The sequence below is a fragment of the Vanellus vanellus genome (genome assembly GCF_965231255.1).
Source record: "Vanellus vanellus genome assembly, chromosome: 25".
NCBI classification, from domain to species: domain Eukaryota; kingdom Metazoa; phylum Chordata; class Aves; order Charadriiformes; family Charadriidae; genus Vanellus; species Vanellus vanellus.
In genome coordinates this window covers 57,636-75,980 of record NC_138930.1, presented here as the reverse complement: position 1 = coordinate 75,980, position 18,345 = coordinate 57,636, and the positions used below count along the sequence as shown (strand labels likewise).

Genomic DNA, 18,345 nt, shown 5'->3' with positions numbered 1-18,345 from the left:
CGGGCCTTCTGGTTAACGCGCGTGCGGGCTGCGGTTGCTTTCCTTCCCTCCCCTTTTCTCTTCAGCGCATCTCGTTTTTGCCACCATTTTGTGCCGCAGCTGCGGGTTTTTGCCGTTGTTTTTATCCTGCCTTGTTCTGTGCGTGCGAGTAGACACAACGGCCTTATGGCGGAGAGTCAGTCAGCGGCTGCCCACGGAGAATCTGCGTCCCTGGGTGGGTCTGGAGTCTCCACTTCAGAGTCTGAAAACCGGCGGCGGCTGAGCGAGCTGCGCGTGATAGACTTACGGGCTGAACTCAAGCGCCGCAATTTGGACAGCAGTGGAAACAAGAGCGTCCTCATGGAGCGACTCAAGAAGGTGAGCAGGGAGACGTGCCGGGGCTGCCTGAGGGGGAGGCATAGCCGGCGCGTGCGCGGCCCTGGCCCACCGGGCACTGCTAAGGAAAATGGCGCCAAACGGCGATAGAGCGGAAGGAATGGGGCTGTGGGGAGCAGGGGGCGTGCGCCGGGCTCTGAGGGTGGTTCTGTAGGACCCGCCAGGCCCAACGCGAACGTTCCGTGCGGGGCGAGCCTGGCCCCGTACTTGGCTGTCCTAGGCTCGCCCCTGGAACGGCTGGTCTCATGTAGCGGTGGGGGCATGTATGTGTGCGACTCTGGCGTTTCTGTATGCGCAGCGAGCCCCTCTCCGATTTCCTAAACTTGCACAGCACAGCGTGTCTGCCGTGGCACTCGGCCCAAGTGCTTCTAGTCTCATGCATCACTGGGCTTTCCACCATGCATCGAGCTCCTGGATTTACAGTTCTATACGCTATCTATTAGGCTTTCTGCTGCATACTGATTTTTTTTCTGGTTTTCTAACTGATAGCCTGTACACTGTATCTTCATCAGAATGTTTGGTATGTTAGTAGCATGCGGACTGCTTTCATTGAACTGATGCTTGCTGTCTTCTAGAGCCGGGATTCTAACTCTATCGCAACACCCCGGGTATCTGTGCATTGTTGCAGATACCGTAGGATTGACTTTTTTGTCTATAGGTTATGCTGTTGACTGCTTTCCAGAAACTTTACACCAACGTGTTATTGTTTCCTGTGTGCTTGTTGCTTTGACATGCTGGTCTTTTATTTGCACATCCAAGTTGCTGCTGTCTAGTTCAAAGCCATAGATTCTTATTTCAGTATTTTTCCGCCTCTGGTGTCCAGCTCTTAAATTCAACAGAAATGCACAAATGGAATTGTTATGTCTGTCTTGATATATCTATTTTTTCCCTTAACAGGCTATTGAGGAGGAAGGGGGGAATCCTGATGAAATTCCAGTAGTTTCAGAAAATATCATGAAGAAAACTCCCAAAAGAAGCAGCAAAGGTACAGGGCAGTTAGAGACGATCTCCACCCTATCCCCCTTGGGTTTTCTAGCAACTTTTACGTCATGAAATAGAACCCTGCTAGTCTTTTTTTCTGAAGTCTGCTTTTCCTTTTGGAAAGTGCTTGGTTTCATTTAGGCACTGTTGCTGAGTGTTTTGCAGTACCAAAGCTAATAGCAGTCTTAATTTTCCTCCCCATAAGACTATTTTTTAATCAATATCTGAAATTTGGTATATTTTTAACGCTTTCTCTATGCATGATTTTTCTAATGGTGAGATGTAGTTTTTACATAATCCGTATTTTTTAAAAAAAACTATTTTTCTAAAACTAGTTAATTAGCACCATTTGATCTTATTTTGTAATCAAATAATGTTGAAACTTTTGTATTGGAGCTGAGCAGAATAACTAGTTTAGATGAAGGATTTTAATTAAATTATTAATTTTGACTTACACAAAAATGTAAATTTGTGAGATAAAGTTTGAGTGTTTTGCCAACTAATATGTTTGACTCAGTTTTTTGTCGTTGCGTCCAATTTGGAGTGATGTTACATTTGCTTGCAAACAGAAATGTGAAATCTTAAGGGGAAACTGAACAAATGTCACAACTGTGGGTAAAAGCAGAGAGATCTTTGGTAATCACGTTCATATTCAAGTCTCAGAAAAATACTTAATGTATGTTATAGCACTTTTAGTGTTGGAATGGAAATAGATGGGATGTTCTAAAATACCTTTCCCTTTTTTATTGTAATGTGCTTTTAGTTTTTGAGGAAAATAACATTCATAAAAGAGGAAGCTCTAAGTTTGAGGAGTTACTATTTGGTGTTGAAACTAGCATACTTTTTTCAATAATGTCCGTTCTGATATTATGTGTCCAGCTGGTTAATGCGGCACTGCAGTAGTGCTTACACGTAGAGTGAGTTTTTTCATTGGTTTATGTTGGGTTTTTCCTTTGGTTGCTTTCTTTCTTTTTTCCTTCTAGTAAATATCTGTAAATAAATGAAAGGTTGAGATAATAAATTACTGCAATCTCAGCTGAGCCAAATGTTCTGGCGAGTATACAGCGGTGCTTCTTGAACTCGTGACAGGCCTTGGGCTGTGGCATGTTTGTCAGTTACTGAACTGGGATGGTATATACTCAGTTGCAGAAAATAAGGAAAAAGCAGATAACTAAACTGAATGGAATACCAAGTCTGATGAAAAAGTAAAACTTGAAGGATAAGTGTTGTTACCTTCTTTTCATTCTAACGATCATAATGTTGTTAGGACGTAGACCAGATGAAGAGGGAGTAGAAGATAATGGCCTGGAAGAGGATTCAGGAGATGGACAGGTATGTGAGACTGTGTTTGAAGCGAAGTAATGATAGCATTGCTTTGAAGTTACAATGACTTTTATATACTTTTTTTCTTTTTACAGGAGGATATTGAAGCAAGTTTGGATAACTTGCAGGATATTGACATGATGGATATTAGTGTGTTAGATGAAGCTGAAATAGATAATGGCAATGCGGTAGATTGCGGAGAGGATTACAGTGCTGATAATATTCTTGACTCACTGTCTGATAGTAAAGAAAATGCTAATGCAGAAGTGAAAGAACTTCCAGATCAGCCTACAGAATATGCTGTGGGTAACTTGGAGTCATCCCCACAATTCTCAGAAATTAAAGAAGAATCAAGAGAAATACCAGTAGTGATGGTATGCATCTCTTATGTGTGTGGAATCAGATTTTTTTTTTTTTTAATTAAATAGCAAAACATTAGCTAAAGAGAATTTGAAACAATTTGGGGTTCTACCAGTTCTCACGGTCATTGCTTTTTCTTTCTTTACTTATTTCTGGAAATAGCATTCTTGATTTTAAAATGCTTAGATGTTGTTTGTATGCATATGACTGTACAAATTAATAGCAATCCAGAAAATATGTGTTTTAATCACGCTTTGAACTCTCCTTCACCTTATGTTTACCTTCCCATTTTCATATCTTTCTCTTAATTTGGAGGATGTGTGAGGTATACAAGCGCTATAGCCTTATTTACTTCACTTCAGGTGAACAGCAACATTCTGGGAACTATATTCTATATTCTATTTTTATTTTTCTGATAAGATAGGGCCTTGCAGTTACTCAGGTATTGAAAGCTGAAAGTATTTTTATGTTGGCTTTCTGTGTTCATCTGGCTGTTGCACAGCTTTATGACATTGTCCACATGGGCTAGAAGATAATTTTTTCTCCAAAGTGAAGTGCTTATCTGCTGAATTATACAACAAAGCGTTTTAAGAAAGTTATTTCTGCCCCGTCTAATAGGGAAGTATAGCTCTTTGTGTGTGCACATTGTGTCATCAGTCTGCACTACAAGGTTCTAAAGTTGGGTGGTTCTCCACACAAATCTGAAAGTTGCAGAAATAGGCTTAACCCCTTATCCTCAAGCATATCCCTGCCCCACACAAGTCAAATAGATATACCCAGAAAGTAGGGGATTTTTTCAGTGACTACACTACCGGAGTCCAGTTCAGCTCCTGTGGTCTTCTTCTATCAGTACAGCAAACAGTTATCAAGTCCCATAGACTTTTTTGCTCTATGTTGTTGCTGTAAAAAAGAGAGAAAGAGTAAGAGAAAATTTTCTGTTGGAAAATTCTGTTGGAATTTTCTGGTTTTTTTTTGTGAGCAGACCAACATATTTGAGAGGTAATGAGAAAGCTTATTCAGTCGGGATTGGGAAGAGGTGTTGGGGTCATTGGTCAATTTTTACCCTTATTGGTTGTTTTGGATGCTAGATATGTTTGCTTAATACCAGTTGTCAGTGAAATAAAATCTTCAATTTCTCATTCAGGTTTCATTTACAATACCATTCTTTTATAGATAACAAAATGCCTTTGTTTACTTTTTAAAGGCAGAGGTTGAAGATGTTGGAAACAGTTTAGGTGCTTCTTCATCTGATTTAACCATAATAAAGGTAAATGATAACCAATTTTTCTTTACAAACAAGAAGGCATAATATATGCCATATCGACTATAGGCTGAAACAGTATATGTGCAGGTAGTACACAGTACAAAGAATAGGAAGGAATGCCTTTCTAATTTAATCACATGGACAAAGATACATATTTCTCATGTCATATATATATATATATGATGTATATATCATGTTGAATCTAGGTGGTAATTGGATTATTTTTATCTGTTGTATAGACCAATTCAGTGCCTTGTGTTATATTTAACTTAAATTAAAGGTATGTATGCCATGTTGAGAGGAAAGCTGAAACTGATCTATTCCTGAAATACTGGCCTTGTTTCCAGGTAGCTCATAGTAGATTAAGGACACTTGTAGCTCCAGGTGAAGCTGGTATTTCTGTTGATCCTGTTTTCAGAAAGCAGACTTCATAAAGTAGACTGTGGAGAAGGGGAACACAAAGATAAGCTTTGCTTTGTGCTGCTTACATTTGTTTACCCATGTGAATGTGTACTGTGTGTTCAATGGGTGCCTGAGTTTGAGAAATATTGATGTTTTTACACATTTCATAAAACTTCAGGGTGTTAAACAGTAATGTCAGACCTTCTTGTAAGAAATTTATTTAAAATTCAACGTTTTCAAAACTGAACTAGGCTAAATTACAGTGACTTTTCCCTAAATTCTCTGCTATCTTGGGGTGTGTGTGTCATTCAGAATAACATCTTGACTTCTTACAGAATAGTGATTTTTTTTTTTTTTTTTTTTTTAACTTTTTCACTGCAGGAACTTGAAGAGTTACCTTTGGAGCCAGGTACTGGTTTTTTGGTTTTATGTTTTTGTTGGGGTTTTTTGTTTGTTGGTTGGTTTTTTGTTGTTTTTGGATTGTGATTTTTTTTTTTTTTAATTGGAAAAAAAAAAGGTCCTGGGCATTGAAATAGTTTCATTCTTCATTTAATTCTTTTTGTATCCCTGGTTGTTTGGTTTTTTTTGTTTGGTTGGTTTTTTTTTTAAATGCATTACTGTAGTGTACATTATTATGGTGGACAATCCAGGTTGTGCAGGGTCATAGAGATTGGAAACCCAGTCATATCACCAGATCTGTGAATAACTGCTTTTTGAAAACATGTACTTGATGTGATGAATGGTTCTGTAGAACTGTTACCTACAGTGGAGTTAACGAATGATCCTTGGAGATCTAAAGGTTCTGAAAACAGATCTTGTGATATCACATTGTACTGTAGTTCTAGGAATAAAAATAGAGGAGGGTAGGTAATACAAAGCTTTGGTACAGAACAGAAATTAAAGAGTGACTGGACTCCAGAAGAAGGAATACAATGTCATCACAGGAATTTTCTACAGATCCTATTTGCTTTCTGGACTTCAGATGCACTCATGCACCATCAGAAGATGCCCGGTTCTCATGTTGGACTGTCTGCTGAAAGAATTACACAGAAATTTGGATATTGAACTCTCAGTGCCTTGATACATTCAGTTAAGCATCTTGGACTCTGGAAGCTAACTAGAGAAGAAAGAGCTGAATGATTTCATGAAGAATATCAAGGATCGGCCAGAAGGTTTTTGTTAAATCTGTGGGGGCATTTTTCTTCCCTGTTAACATTTTAGGGCTGATTTGGTAGTTTGTCAGACAGCAGTTAGCGTAGTACTTTTAACACTGTGTACACTAGGGTTTTCCAATCTCTGTGTAGCTTAGAAGTTCTCTTGGTGTTAGTGTGGCAGCCATGCCAGTTCCACATTTGTGATTGCTGTATTTCCCTGGTGATTAAATCTTGTGCCATTCTATTCCTGTTAAATCCGTAGAAAATGAGAAAATACTCGACATTTTGGGGGAAACTTGTAAATCTGAACCACTTAACGAAGAAACTTCTGAAGCGGAGCGGCCACATACACAGGAAGCAAGTAACGTGGTGCCAGGCAAGAGGCTAGCAGAGGAAGAGGACGCTCTTGCTGCCGCTCAGTTGGAGGAAGATGCTTTAGATTTGGACAGCAAATCGGCACAAGCTATGGCAAGGAAGGAAGCAAAGCGTTTAGTTGTAGCAAAAGGGGAGACAAGGGAACAGACAATAGATGAAGAGAAGCCGGACTCTGAATCTTTAGTAGTAGAGACCCTAAGCGATCAGAGTAGCAAACGCTCCCAAGGCCTGGAAGCCTCTAGTGGGGAAACAGCGGAAAAAGGCGCAGGTCCCGAAGCCAAAGATAGCAAAGAAGATGCCAAGAAAACAGAAGACAAAGCTAATTCTGAGGAATCCCCTGCTACTAAAGAGTCCTCAACCAGTGAGGGCGGTGATCAGAAAAAGAGGTTTGTTTTTTCTCCGTTATAGACCAGATGCTATCTTTTTTCATTGGTCGTTAAGTGATGCGAATAAGCTGTTTCCTTCAATTGGCCACCGAGACTGATGAAATTGTAGCCTATTCCTAGAGAATCTGTTTTATTGTTCCATGTTCAGGTTTTTATGTTTTTAAACACAGAGGGTTTGATTGCTTTTCTTCCTCAACCTTCAAAGGTTGTTTTCTTAAATTACTCTTATTTCTGTCATCTGCAAAACAGAGTTGTCTGATTAAGGATACAAATCCCGTATTTCCTGTCACTCTTCTATAAATTTGCAAATATAGCATTTATTTCAGATCTAATTTACTGGTAGGTATCCAATTTTAGTGCACAATGTAGGTTTATTGTTCTTTTTGCATATGATCGGTTGAATAACATGGTGTTTTGTCTTTAGCCCTGTTGAGGAGGACAGAGATACAAAGATAAAAGATGAGAAAGGTATGTGTTTTTTAAAAAAAGTACAAATTACTTGAAAAAAAATATAGGATCAAATCTAACCATTACTTGTGAGTGAATTGTAATAAGTAATCATTTCAAGGAGCAAATGGAGTAATAGTCCTACTCGCTTTTTGACTTGCCGTTCTTGCATTGCTTATTTTTTTGTCTTGTTTATTCCCTAAGCATGTCTGTATCTTCACAGTGATAGTTATACTGGAGTCCCACTAGCTTTGTGAATGGTGATAGATACCTGCAAGACCAGTATTAGTCCAAAAGTGTCAATAGACGCATAAATCTATAGGTTTATATTGCTCATAAAAGCAATTGAAGTGTAGGAAGAGAGTATGTAGATGAAAACTCATTAAGACTGTTCAAATACACATCAAGTATGGAGTTCGGAAGTTTGTTTTTGCAGGCTACAATGTGTCTGATTTTCACATTGATTAGAAGAGGGAGAAATAAAATTGCATTTGACAAGGTCTGTGAAGAAAAAAGTGGAGTTAGTAGGGCGATTATTTTTTTTTAACTGTTACATTCTTGTGCTACACTGTCTTTTATGGTTTGTTTTTTTTTTTTTTTGTACCTTAGGCCGTGCGGGTAGTGGTTCTGGCAGAAATTTGTGGGTTAGTGGACTTTCATCCTCTACTAGAGCTACAGACTTGAAGAATCTTTTCAGCAAGTATGGAAAGGTACGTAGCGGATATGTAAATTAACAAACGATTTTATCAATTTAAAAGAATGACCTTAAAAGTTAGCTATTATTTTGCCTAATGAGTAACTAGGTAGGCTAAGCACTTAACTTTCTTGTGTTGTTTTGAACCTCTGTATCTGACATCAGCATGCTTCATGAAGAAAGTTGTCAGAAGTGCATGTGGGGGGGAGGCAGAAATCCAGGTTTCAGAGAATCTCTGTGCACATATCTCTAAAAATGAGGCAATTCTCAACAGGAGAGACTGGTGGGTCATCATCTTGTGCACTGGTCTCTTGTGTGTCCAGCAATGGTTAATGCTGTTTTAAACAATTCCATTTCAAGGGGTATTTGTTTGAGAAATCTAGTCTTTGAGGGCAGGCTTCCATTTGTTCTTCAGTGCCAGCTAGGATATGAGAGCAGAAGTTGTGGAAGGCAACTCTTTCCATGACCATCTCCCCTTCCTCCTAATACATTTCAGCAAGTAATATTAAATGTTGGTGTCACTAAGTGCGTGCCTCTGTGCTGTCAAAGATTCATTTGTGGATAGAAACTAGCAGAAGTGTCCTGTAAGAAAAGACAAAGTGGTGGTAGGTTTTTTGTTTTGGTGTGTGTGTGTTTTGTTTTTAAAATTTTTATTATTATACAGCACTGTCCCCCACATAGATATGCCTTCCTTAAGTTATTGAACTGCTTAACAACTTGAAGGTGAATTTTGAGCTTGTTATTATGGCGGTATCTTTTTCAGCAGAGCTGTATCAGCAATGTGTTCCACATTGGATTTATCTGTTTCATACAATTCTGTGTTTGTTTGTTTTTTTTTTTAGAATACATGTGGAATAATTTTAAATTTGAACCTTTTCAGATGTGTTTGTGTTGCTCCTGACTTCTGTGTAAATGCAGTTCATGTCTTACTTTGTGGAGTGGTCTTTAGTGAGGCACTTCTAGAACACAGGTGGCCCAACAGTACAGAGGTCAAGTTAAAATGATAACTTTTCTCTGCTGCCTGTCAAACGAGGCTAGCAACATTGTCTTCTGAGAATCATAGAATTGTTATGGCTGGAAAAGACCTTTAGGATGCATCAAGTCCAACCGTTTTCTAATTCTACCAGGCCCACTTCTAAACTGTGTCTCTGAGCACCATATCTAGATGGCTTTTAAATGTATCCAAGCATGGCAATTCTATCACTTCCCTGGGCAGCCTGTCTTTGATAACCCTTTCAGTGTAGAAGTTTTTCCTAATGTCTAACCTAAACCTCTCTTGGCACAACTTGACACCATTTCCTCTTGTCTTATTGGTTGTAACTTGTGAGAAGAGACCAACGCCCACCTCTCTACACCCTCCTTTCAGGTAGTTGTAGAGAGCAATAAGGTCTCCCCTCAGCCTCCTTTTCTTCAGACTAAACAATCCCAAGTCCCTCAGCCGCTCCTCATAAGACTTACTCTCAAGACCCTTCACCACCTTCATTGTCTTTCTCTGGACCCTCTCCAAACCTTAATGTCCTTCCTGTACTGCAGTACTCAAAATTGAATGTGGTACTCAAGGTGCGGCCTCACCAGTGCCGAGTACAGTGGGACAATCACTTTTCTAGTTCTGCTGGCTACACTATTCCTGATGCAAGCCAGGATGCCGTTGGCCACCTGGGCACACTGCTGGCTCGTGTTCAGCTGGCTGTCAGTTGACACCCCCAGGTCCTTTTCTGCCATGCAGCTTTCCAGCCACTCTGCCCCAAGCCTGTAGAGTTGCATGGGGTTGTGGTGGCCCAAGTGCAGGTCTCTGGCACTTGGCCTTGTTGAAGCTCTTACCATTGGTCTCAGTCCATTGATCCAGCCTGTCCCAGTCCTTCTGAAGAGCCTTCTTACCCTCAAGCAGATCAACACTGCCACCTAACTCTTCTCATTCTGTTCCCCTTCCCTGCCTTCCAGCTCAAAGGTTTGCTGGGTACCCAGCAAACAACTAGTGCTGCTACTAAAGAGTGAGGCAAAGAAGGTGTTAAGCACCTCAGCCTTTTCTTCATCCTTAGTCACTGTGTTTCCCCCTGCATCCAATAAAGGAGGGTGATTCTTTTTTTGTTAATGTACTTATAGAAGCATTTTTTATTGTCTCTTACAGCAATAGCCAGAATGCTGATGGACTGTTGTGTGCCAACTACGTTTCCTCCCTGTTAAAAGTGGATAGGTGCTATACTGGTAGATATAGCTGCTCAAATGGTGATTAAATTAGAACTTATTTACCGACAGATCTGCAAACACAGAATTAATTTTTTGTTCCCAAAGGTGGTCGGTGCAAAAGTAGTGACAAATGCTCGCAGTCCTGGTGCTCGCTGTTACGGCTTTGTTACAATGTCAACGTCTGAAGAAGCCACTAAGTGTATTAATCATCTCCACAGAACAGAGCTGCATGGAAAAATGATTTCTGTGGAAAAGGTAAGTGGTAGCTATTCCATGACAGCATAATGAAAATAAAAGTGTGCAAGTTTAATGTCTGTCTCTTACTATAAAAATATATCTGGCTGAAATTCTAGGCAAAAAATGAACCAGCTGGGAAAAAGCCTTCAGACAAAAAGGAAGGTGAAACAAGGAAGGAAAAAGAGAAGCACCATTCTGCAGAGTCCAAGTCTGAGAAGTAAAGTGCTTTTTTTTATTTTTCTATGCTTAAAGACCACTCAGTTGAAATGCAGCCATGTGACCAAAGTGAACGGTAACTGTAATAAATGTTGATTTGCTGCTTCATACTGCATCTGAAATAGAAGTAATACATGAAAAATTGAAAACAGTGTTCTATGGCAGTAAGCGCATCTTAATTGGACCTCTGTTCAGATACACGGACCTCTTAAGGGTTTAGCATCAAAACTTGTCAGTTACATCAGGAGATACCCAATCAGCTCATTTCTAGAGAAACCATTATTTTTATCAAAATCATTTATCCTCTGATCTGCCTCTGGCTTGGTCTGTTCTTTTAACGGACAGATATTTCCAGAATTTATTCTGTTTTGTTGATAGACTGTTTGCATGGTTAACGAGTGATGCTTCAGTATTTGTTTTTCAAGGGGTCTGTTGCTTTTGAAAGAGGTATTTTGCTTTACTAATTTTTGTTTACTCATAAAATTTTAAAAGATTTGGCAAAGGAGATGCTTTGGCAGGCTGGCCTACTTGCATTTGGTGTTTAAGGTATTTTTTTTTTTTACAAAAGCTCTTCTGGTGGAGCTCGACCTCTACCTGAGGGGGCCCTTTTCCCCCTATGCTAAGCAGGAACTTTACTTATAGGCAAAACAGAAGACTACTAGCACTCAAAATCTCTTTTATCTGTTTATCCGTTGTTTCTCACTTTGGTAAGCAATAGCTTAGTATTGGTTGCTGCTCTTAATCATGCATACAATTATGCATTGGCTTCAGCACAGCAGCATGGGAAATATTTGGAGTGATGGTTTTGAGAGTATTTTTTGGAGAGTTTTTGTGTCGAGTTTTGGGGTTTTGTTTTTTGTGTTGTTTTTATTTTTAAGATAAGTTGGCTTGTTCAGAGTGGTTATAGCAGTTTTTTTTTAGGTTCTCTATTAAAACAAAGTTTACCTATAGGTCTGTTGGTATTAAGAAGGAGGAGAAGACTGACAAAAAAGATGATGCTAAGAAATCAGAAAAAGATGGAAAAGAGGAAAAAGAAGGAAAAGAGAAAGATGAACAAAAAGCTGGATCCTCTGATAGATCGAGGGCAAGCAAATCAGGTAATGCTAGCTGCCTTTCAGAAACTTTTTCAAGGATACTTGTTTTAAAAAAAAAAAATAAAATTCAAACCAATTGAACAAAAAATATAAGCATCAGCAACAAAGCTTCTACTTTGCATTCAAAAAAAAAAAGCCTTTATCAGGTAAGTAGGAAGTGGAAGAACAAGCATAAACATTCAGAATTTTGAGCGGTTAGAAGACTTCAGCTTTTGCAAACCTCAGTGTTTTTATTAGATATGATTCATAATTCAGTAAAAAGACCATGAAGTGTACTTAGTAATACTGGTGAAGAAGAAACAACACTAGTAAAGACCTTGAAGACTTTTTTCTGGCTTAGAACACTGGTAACTTAGCAACAAAGGTTTTGTAATTACTGGGCTTTAAATACTTAAAATAGTAAATCTGATTTTTATGGAACTGTCACTTGACACAGTGTGTGGTTCTGTGTGCTTTTTTTGGGTGTTGTGGTTTTTTTTTGTTTTGTTTTGATTGTTTTTTTTTTTTAACTGTGGCAAAGGGGTGTATTTTGCAGACAAGAATGAAATTAATTTTGCTTTTTTTAAAGTGTCATCCCTGCCAGAAAACACTACTGTAATTTTGTGATAGCTTTACTGTCCCCATCCCCAACTTGGCCAAATCTTGGTAAGCTATTTAAATCATAAATGTATTCTTCGGTAAGTTAGTTAAAACCTCAATAAAATAACTTGTTACTGCTTAGTGTCTCGACGGTTTTAAATCTCACAATTTCTGAATGTCTTGTGTATTATTTATTCTCAGATGTATTTTGTTTTCTAGGGAGTCGAGGAACTGAAAGGACAGTGGTAATGGATAAATCTAAAGGAGAACCAGTTATTAGTGTGAAAACTTCTACGTCAAAAGAGAGGGTAAGTACAATTTCCAGAGAAGACTTTTTGTGAAAATAGGTATCAAATAGCTTTATATGCATATAGTTGAAGGGGTGTTTTTCCTTGCATATTGGGAACAATTGTCCTTTTACCGCTTTTTAGAAAATGTTAGGGTATTAATGATCCTGCAAGGGTTAATGCCTATGCTTCACCTTCTTTATAGTTTTTGTTGCTGCTATCCTAGTTGAAGAAGTAGAGTTGCAATATGAAGATGGTGTTAAGATGATGTGTTTCCCTGGGCGTGGAATATGGTGACCAGTGACCTTTAAAGGGGTGGTATATGGTTTGCCACCAGTGCAAGTCATGTCATGTGCCTCTAGTATTTATATATATTTAATCTCTTTAGAAGTTCTAGCCAAATTGGAGTTGCTTTTCCCTGACCTACTTTTCTGTGGAATCACAACATTATTTACATCTGGGAAAGTACAATAGTCTGTTTAGTTCAGGTTGGCATAAGGTAGGCTTTTTGCCTGGGAACTTTAGCTAAAAATGGACTGTGTTCAGCTAATGTATCATTTTGATCTAATTCAGAGTACAAAAAGCCAGGATCGCAAATCCGAGAGCAAAGAAAAGCAAGATATTTTATCATTTGATAAAATCAAAGAACAACGAGAACGTGAACGTCAGAGACAAAGGGAACGAGAAATCAGGGAAACAGAAAGACGCCGGTGAGTTTTCTCAGTTTCACTCTAAGCTTTGAATGGTGTTTCTTTTTACTTCCCTTATCTGTGCTTTGAACAGGCTGCAAAGTAGTGTCAAGCTGGCCCTTCAAGATCAGTATCTCAGATCGATTTGATACTGATCTATCAATAGAACAGACATAATGTGAAATTATGAAGGTTTTTATTACTGAAATAGATCTTCACTAAGCCTGTGCTTTTCAGGAGGCTCTTGTTAAATAATAACTTCTGTAGGTGCTTACAGGTCTTGCATTCCACTCGATCAGATTTGAATTTCCATATTTGATTTTTCCCTGGAAGTTTGTAAATACTTTCTGTTTGTCAGACTTCTGTCTTGGGACATGCTGTGCTCTATGAAAGCTTTATCGGAGCTGACTTAGTGTAGATACTGCGTTGCTTATGCAGAATGCTTGCCCTTGCTTCTTTCGTCTGTAACGACTTTTTTCCTTTTTTCTTCTTTTTTTAAAAACTAAGCCATGATGCAGTTAAGCGGAGATCATTCACATTTAAGCAGGTAGTGAGAACATAGAAACTAAAAAACAAAAACCAACAAAACCCCAACCAAACAACAACAAAAAACCCCACCAAGAAACCCCATCCAAAACATAGAAGCAATAAAGCTTATTAGACTTACAATTCTCAACTGAAAGCAAAATATCTCTTTTTCAATTAGAGAGAGAGAGAGGCGAGAACGAGAACAACGGCTTCAAGCTATTCATGAGCGGGATGAAAGACAGAGGCTCCAGAGAGAGCGAGAACGACTTGAATTTCAAAGACAGCGTCTTGATAGAGAGCGCTTGGAGAGGGAGAGGTTGGAGAGAGAAAGAATGCACATAGAGCAGGAAAGGAGACGAGAACAGGAACGTATCCAGCGGGAGAGGGAGGAGCTGCGACGACAGCAGGAACAGCTACGCTATGAACAAGAACGGCGATCTGCCATGAGAAGGCCTTATGATCCTGATGGCAGGTAACCATAACCATGATAAAATTACAAATTCTTCAGCTGCATCCAGTAACAGACAGAGCATTCTAAAGCCTATGTAAATTTTGAGTACTCTTGCTAAAGCAGTCATGGGAGTTCACAGCTGGAAGACTATTTACGTGTTGCTTTTAACACTTTAATATGGATCTTGAGAAAGAGCAAATGTCATACTCGTATACGTGTAAACACAATTTTATTACAGAAGGTTTAAAATTCTTATTTCCCAAAGAGGAGTGACCAAGAATAGAAATTGTACGTATTGACTCTAAAGCAGGATTGCTAGCGGGAATGGATACTCATTCTATTCTTATGTCAGCACATACTGAGATTAAGCTTTTTGGATAGTGTTGGTACACCTAGCTTCCTCTGGCACAGAAATGCAAAGCACACTTATCACACAAAGGTTTTTAACTATAAATAAAAAAAATTTTTTTTGACAATTGGATTCAACAAGGTTTGATATCAAGAGAGCAGGAAAGGAAGATTGTTTTGAGATTACTACTAATCGTGACCTTTTTTGCAGGCGAGATGACCCATACTGGCCAGAGGCAAAGCGAATAGCGATGGATGATAGGTATCATTCTGAATTTAGTCGTCAAGACCGCTTCCATGACTTTGACCACAGAGATCGTGGCCGATACCAAGATCATTGTTTGGACAGGTCGGCAAGGCAATGTCTCTTCTTCCTATACTTTTATGGAAATTAGGTGTCTTTTTATGGCTTGCTAGTATCTTGAAGGATGCCAAAAGAGAAGAGCTAAACAAATGAGCCTTGTGCATTTCTTGTGTCTAATTTTACATGTGCTTGCAATCCTGTGTTTCCATTACTTACGGACATACTTGAAAGAGGCTGCATAAAGATTATAAGCCAAGTTCTATTGTAGTTTGCTGTGATGACAAGGGTGATCCTACAGCTTCTCTTGAGATATCTGGAAATCTGGTTTATGAATCTCTGTTCATTAGCCTAGGATTTAGCCTTTTTTTGCTTTTTAAAGTTTTAAAACTACCCTTACGTTCATCTTTGCAGTCTAGCTAATGCCAATTTTTAGTTCCACAGAATGCAAAAATACTTTCTGCGGAGTGCTATTGAGACTTCTGTTTTGCTCTCAAAGGATCTTCGGCAAAAACTATACTGGTTTGCTTTTGCTTGTAACTCATTTCTCATACTGGTAGGTCCACTCAGTATTCTCCCTTGATACCATTGAGTACCTGACCATGCCTCGGTGATGTCTTGCTTACCCATATTACAGTAATAGATGTTACTTTGATCTCTCTCTATGCTATGAAACAAGAACTCACTTGAATATCTTACCACTAAGCAAACATTGGCGTTCTCGGATTTACAACCTAATGAAGAGAAATTTTCACGCATTATTTCATACAAGTGTTGGAATTATGATCACTGTGTCAATTCAACTGAAACTTCTCTTTTTTGTTCCAGAAGAGACGGTTCAAGAGGAATACCAGATCGAGATGGCCAGGTGGGTTATACGTAAATAACCACTTCTGTTAAAAAGCCAAACAAACTGACCTCAAAGTGGAAAGAACACAGTGCGCATGCTGCCTGGTTCTTAAATGCAACCACCACTGGGTTTAAACTGAGCAGATGTTCAAGCAGCAACTGATTTTGCACACTAATGTGCAGAATGTAAGTTATTAAATTATCTGCTCTCCAGGGCCGTATCTGCAGATCGGGGGGGGGGGGGGGGGGGTAGGGGGGGAAGCCTCCAAACAATGGGAGCTATGGTATGGCATCTTTTCAGGCTGGTACGTGGCAATAAAAATTTATTGGCTAACCATCTTAAGTGTCTGTAGTGCGTTAAGAGAGGGTTACTGTTGTGTCTTATCCTTAGCCAGCGAAGGATCCCTTCTCTTAAGTTTATCTAAATGTTTTGTAGAAAATAACTGGTGTCATAATGGAATAAGGCAGATGACTCTAAAAGGACAGGTGTGAAAACTGTCTGTACTGCAATGGTATACAAAACCTTTCGTTTCTGAAGAGAGGTAGGAAGTAGGCAGGTACTCCCTGTAAAAATTAAAAAACTGGAGCCAGAATGTAAGCATTAAAAACACCACACCAAACAAAAAGCCTTCTCCCACAAACAAGCAGAGTGAAATCTGTACCGTGAAACAAAATAAATGCCTCGAGTGAACTGCGCACAGTAGCAACAATGGAAGCAATAAAACCTGAGATAGATACTGTTCTATTTTCTGACAGCTTACAGAAAGGCAACTTCTGAGGAGCTGAATTTTTGCAATGCTAAAAGAAAACCTGTATTGATTCTTAGTATAACTCTGTACCATTTGCCTTCCAGCATTACCCAGATGAACGCCATGGGGGGCCCGATCGTCACTCCCGGGATAGTTGGGGTGGCTATGGGTCTGACAGAAGAATGAGTGAAGGGAGAGGGTTACCTCCACAAACCCGGTTAGTACATATGAAATAAGGGAAGTGATTTGTTGGTTCTTAAAATTTTAACACTCTGTGAACCTTCAAATGGTGACAGCGGAAGCAGTTTGACAGTGTGAATCCTCTCTCCGGATAGTTTCTTCGAGCATCTGGAGAAACAAGGAATTTACACGTGTAGCTCCCCCATGCATCAAGAGAATGGAGCATTGTAGTGAGTAAAGAAGCACTGATCAGTTAGCTCAGCCTGTAATTGGTTCTCTTGTTAATAACTTTCTTTTCTACAGATGAGATTCAGTCCTGTACCAAATGCTCCAATAATGCTTACAAAAGTCTCATTTGTGGCTAGCGATGAGGTTTTAAGGAAATCAAGTCAGAATCTGCAGCAGTGGGGGTGGGGAACAGAGACTTACTGAGAATCATACCAGTTTCTCTTTAAACCAGTCAGTCAAGCTAGGTATATTCCAGATGCATAATGTTCTATTGTACATAAATATACCAGACGGAGGAAGGGAGGTCAATGAATTGTTCCATGTTTAAGTGTTCTAGTATATTGCGATACTAATTATGTCTTTGTAGATCAGAAAAAGATGAGCTTTGTTGTGTGAAGGATGCTGTTCAGCCAGTTTCTTGTCATTTCTCTTTGAGCAGTTTTTATTGCAATGATTGGGTGTAGATACAGCTTAACAATTATTTAATACACTTTTGTATGGGGTATGGTGTTCGGCTTTACCCTATGCTGCTAAATGGATAAGGGACACACCTAGAAGATGTTCTTTTATTTTTTTAAGAGATGGACGTGACTGGGGAGATCATGGTCGAAAGTTAGAGGGGCATCAAGATCGTTCATGGCAGGGAAATGTGGATGGAGGAATGATGGGACGGGATCATGAGAGATGGCAAGGTACACTTGCTGCTTACCAGTGTGATCGTGGTTTTTTCTATGAATGACTGCTGCTGAACTTCTAGCGGTAGTTAAATTCCTGTGGAGCTTTAACAGCGTTACCAAGAAAGCAAAATAAAATTCTGGGAACAAGGTGGCTTTTTTATTAGGAAAACACAAAAGTCTGTCTTTTTTTTTTTTTTTTTTTTTCTTTTTTTAAAATTAGGTGGTGATAGAAGCATGCCTGGTCAGTCAGGACCAGGCCATGTGATGAATCGAGGAGGGATGTCGGGGTAAGAAGTTTTGTCAGAGTGCTTATAATGTTTTTATAATAGTTGACTGATCTGTATAAACAAAGAAATTCCTGTGTCAGTTTTGAAAAATAATACTTTCAGCTTCTACTTAACTATGGGTTGGCAAGTAGAAAAAAAACTAAGCAAACATCTTTTCTTGGAGTCATGGCAGTATTAACTTTTCTGGGCAATTTTCAATTTGTCTGGTCTTGTTTTCAGGCGTGGAGGCTTCACACAAGTTGGAAACCAGAGCCAGATGATGCAGAGTAGTGGAATACAAGGAGTGTTTGCAGGCCAGGAGCGGACAAACAGACCGACTGAACCTCGTTTTACCCGCCGCTACTGAAAGCACTGTATATATACATATATATATTTTTTTTTTTTTTTTTTAATTACCAGATGACAATGGTGGTAATTTTCTTAACCAGGGTCACCTTGCATTTGTGATTACAAAAAGCAAGACTGCTGCCACATTGTAGCCAAATATTACGTCAACTTGTCAGTTTGGTTCCTTTTTTTTTTTTTTTTTTTTTTTTTGTAATAAACGTGTTCTTGGTCAAACATCACTTAAAGTTTCTGTTAGTGAAACATTCCATTTTTCAAAAATAATAAAATCAGCTTATGGCTACTCATTTCTTGTTTGTAGACTCTTTGGCGGTATGCCTTTTGAGGGACTTAAAAGGGAGGAAAGAGACTT

The 18,345-nt window shown here is 39.1% G+C and overlaps 1 protein-coding gene across 5 annotated transcripts; it reads left to right on the top strand.

Annotated features, from left to right (window-relative positions):
* Window positions 1-117: 117 nt before the first annotated feature.
* On the top strand, window positions 118-18,276 carry LOC309681695 (scaffold attachment factor B1-like). 5 transcript variants are annotated; one of them, XM_082495615.1, is made up of 21 exons: window positions 118-357; window positions 1,273-1,360; window positions 2,624-2,688; window positions 2,775-3,053; window positions 4,244-4,306; window positions 5,087-5,114; window positions 6,122-6,620; window positions 7,045-7,088; window positions 7,677-7,777; window positions 10,054-10,203; window positions 10,302-10,402; window positions 11,353-11,498; window positions 12,294-12,382; window positions 12,935-13,071; window positions 13,757-14,050; window positions 14,589-14,735; window positions 15,507-15,546; window positions 16,381-16,493; window positions 17,264-17,376; window positions 17,582-17,648; window positions 17,868-18,276. In XM_082495615.1, the coding sequence occupies exons 1-21, from the start codon at window positions 166-168 to the stop codon at window positions 17,992-17,994; spliced, it is 2,883 nt and encodes a 960-aa protein (XP_082351741.1). In that variant the 5' UTR covers window positions 118-165; the 3' UTR covers window positions 17,995-18,276. The 5 variants fall into 5 exon arrangements, 4 of the variants coding, with proteins under 4 accessions (XP_082351741.1, XP_082351743.1, XP_082351742.1 ...); XM_082495616.1 differs by having other exon boundaries at window positions 120-357; window positions 14,589-14,726; XR_014270056.1 differs by lacking the exon at window positions 17,264-17,376 and having other exon boundaries at window positions 120-357; window positions 17,868-17,932.
* Window positions 18,277-18,345: the final 69 nt, after the last annotated feature.

Coding starts and splice junctions, on each gene's coding strand:
- LOC309681695 (XM_082495615.1), top strand. CDS start 166: ATGGCGGAGAGTCAGTCAGCGGCTGCCCACGGAGAATCTGCGTCCCTG. Junction 2,689..2,774: donor AGGATTCAGGAGATGGACAG/GTATGTGAGACT, acceptor TTCTTTTTACAG/GAGGATATTGAAGCAAGTTT. Junction 10,204..10,301: donor AAATGATTTCTGTGGAAAAG/GTAAGTGGTAGC, acceptor CTGAAATTCTAG/GCAAAAAATGAACCAGCTGG.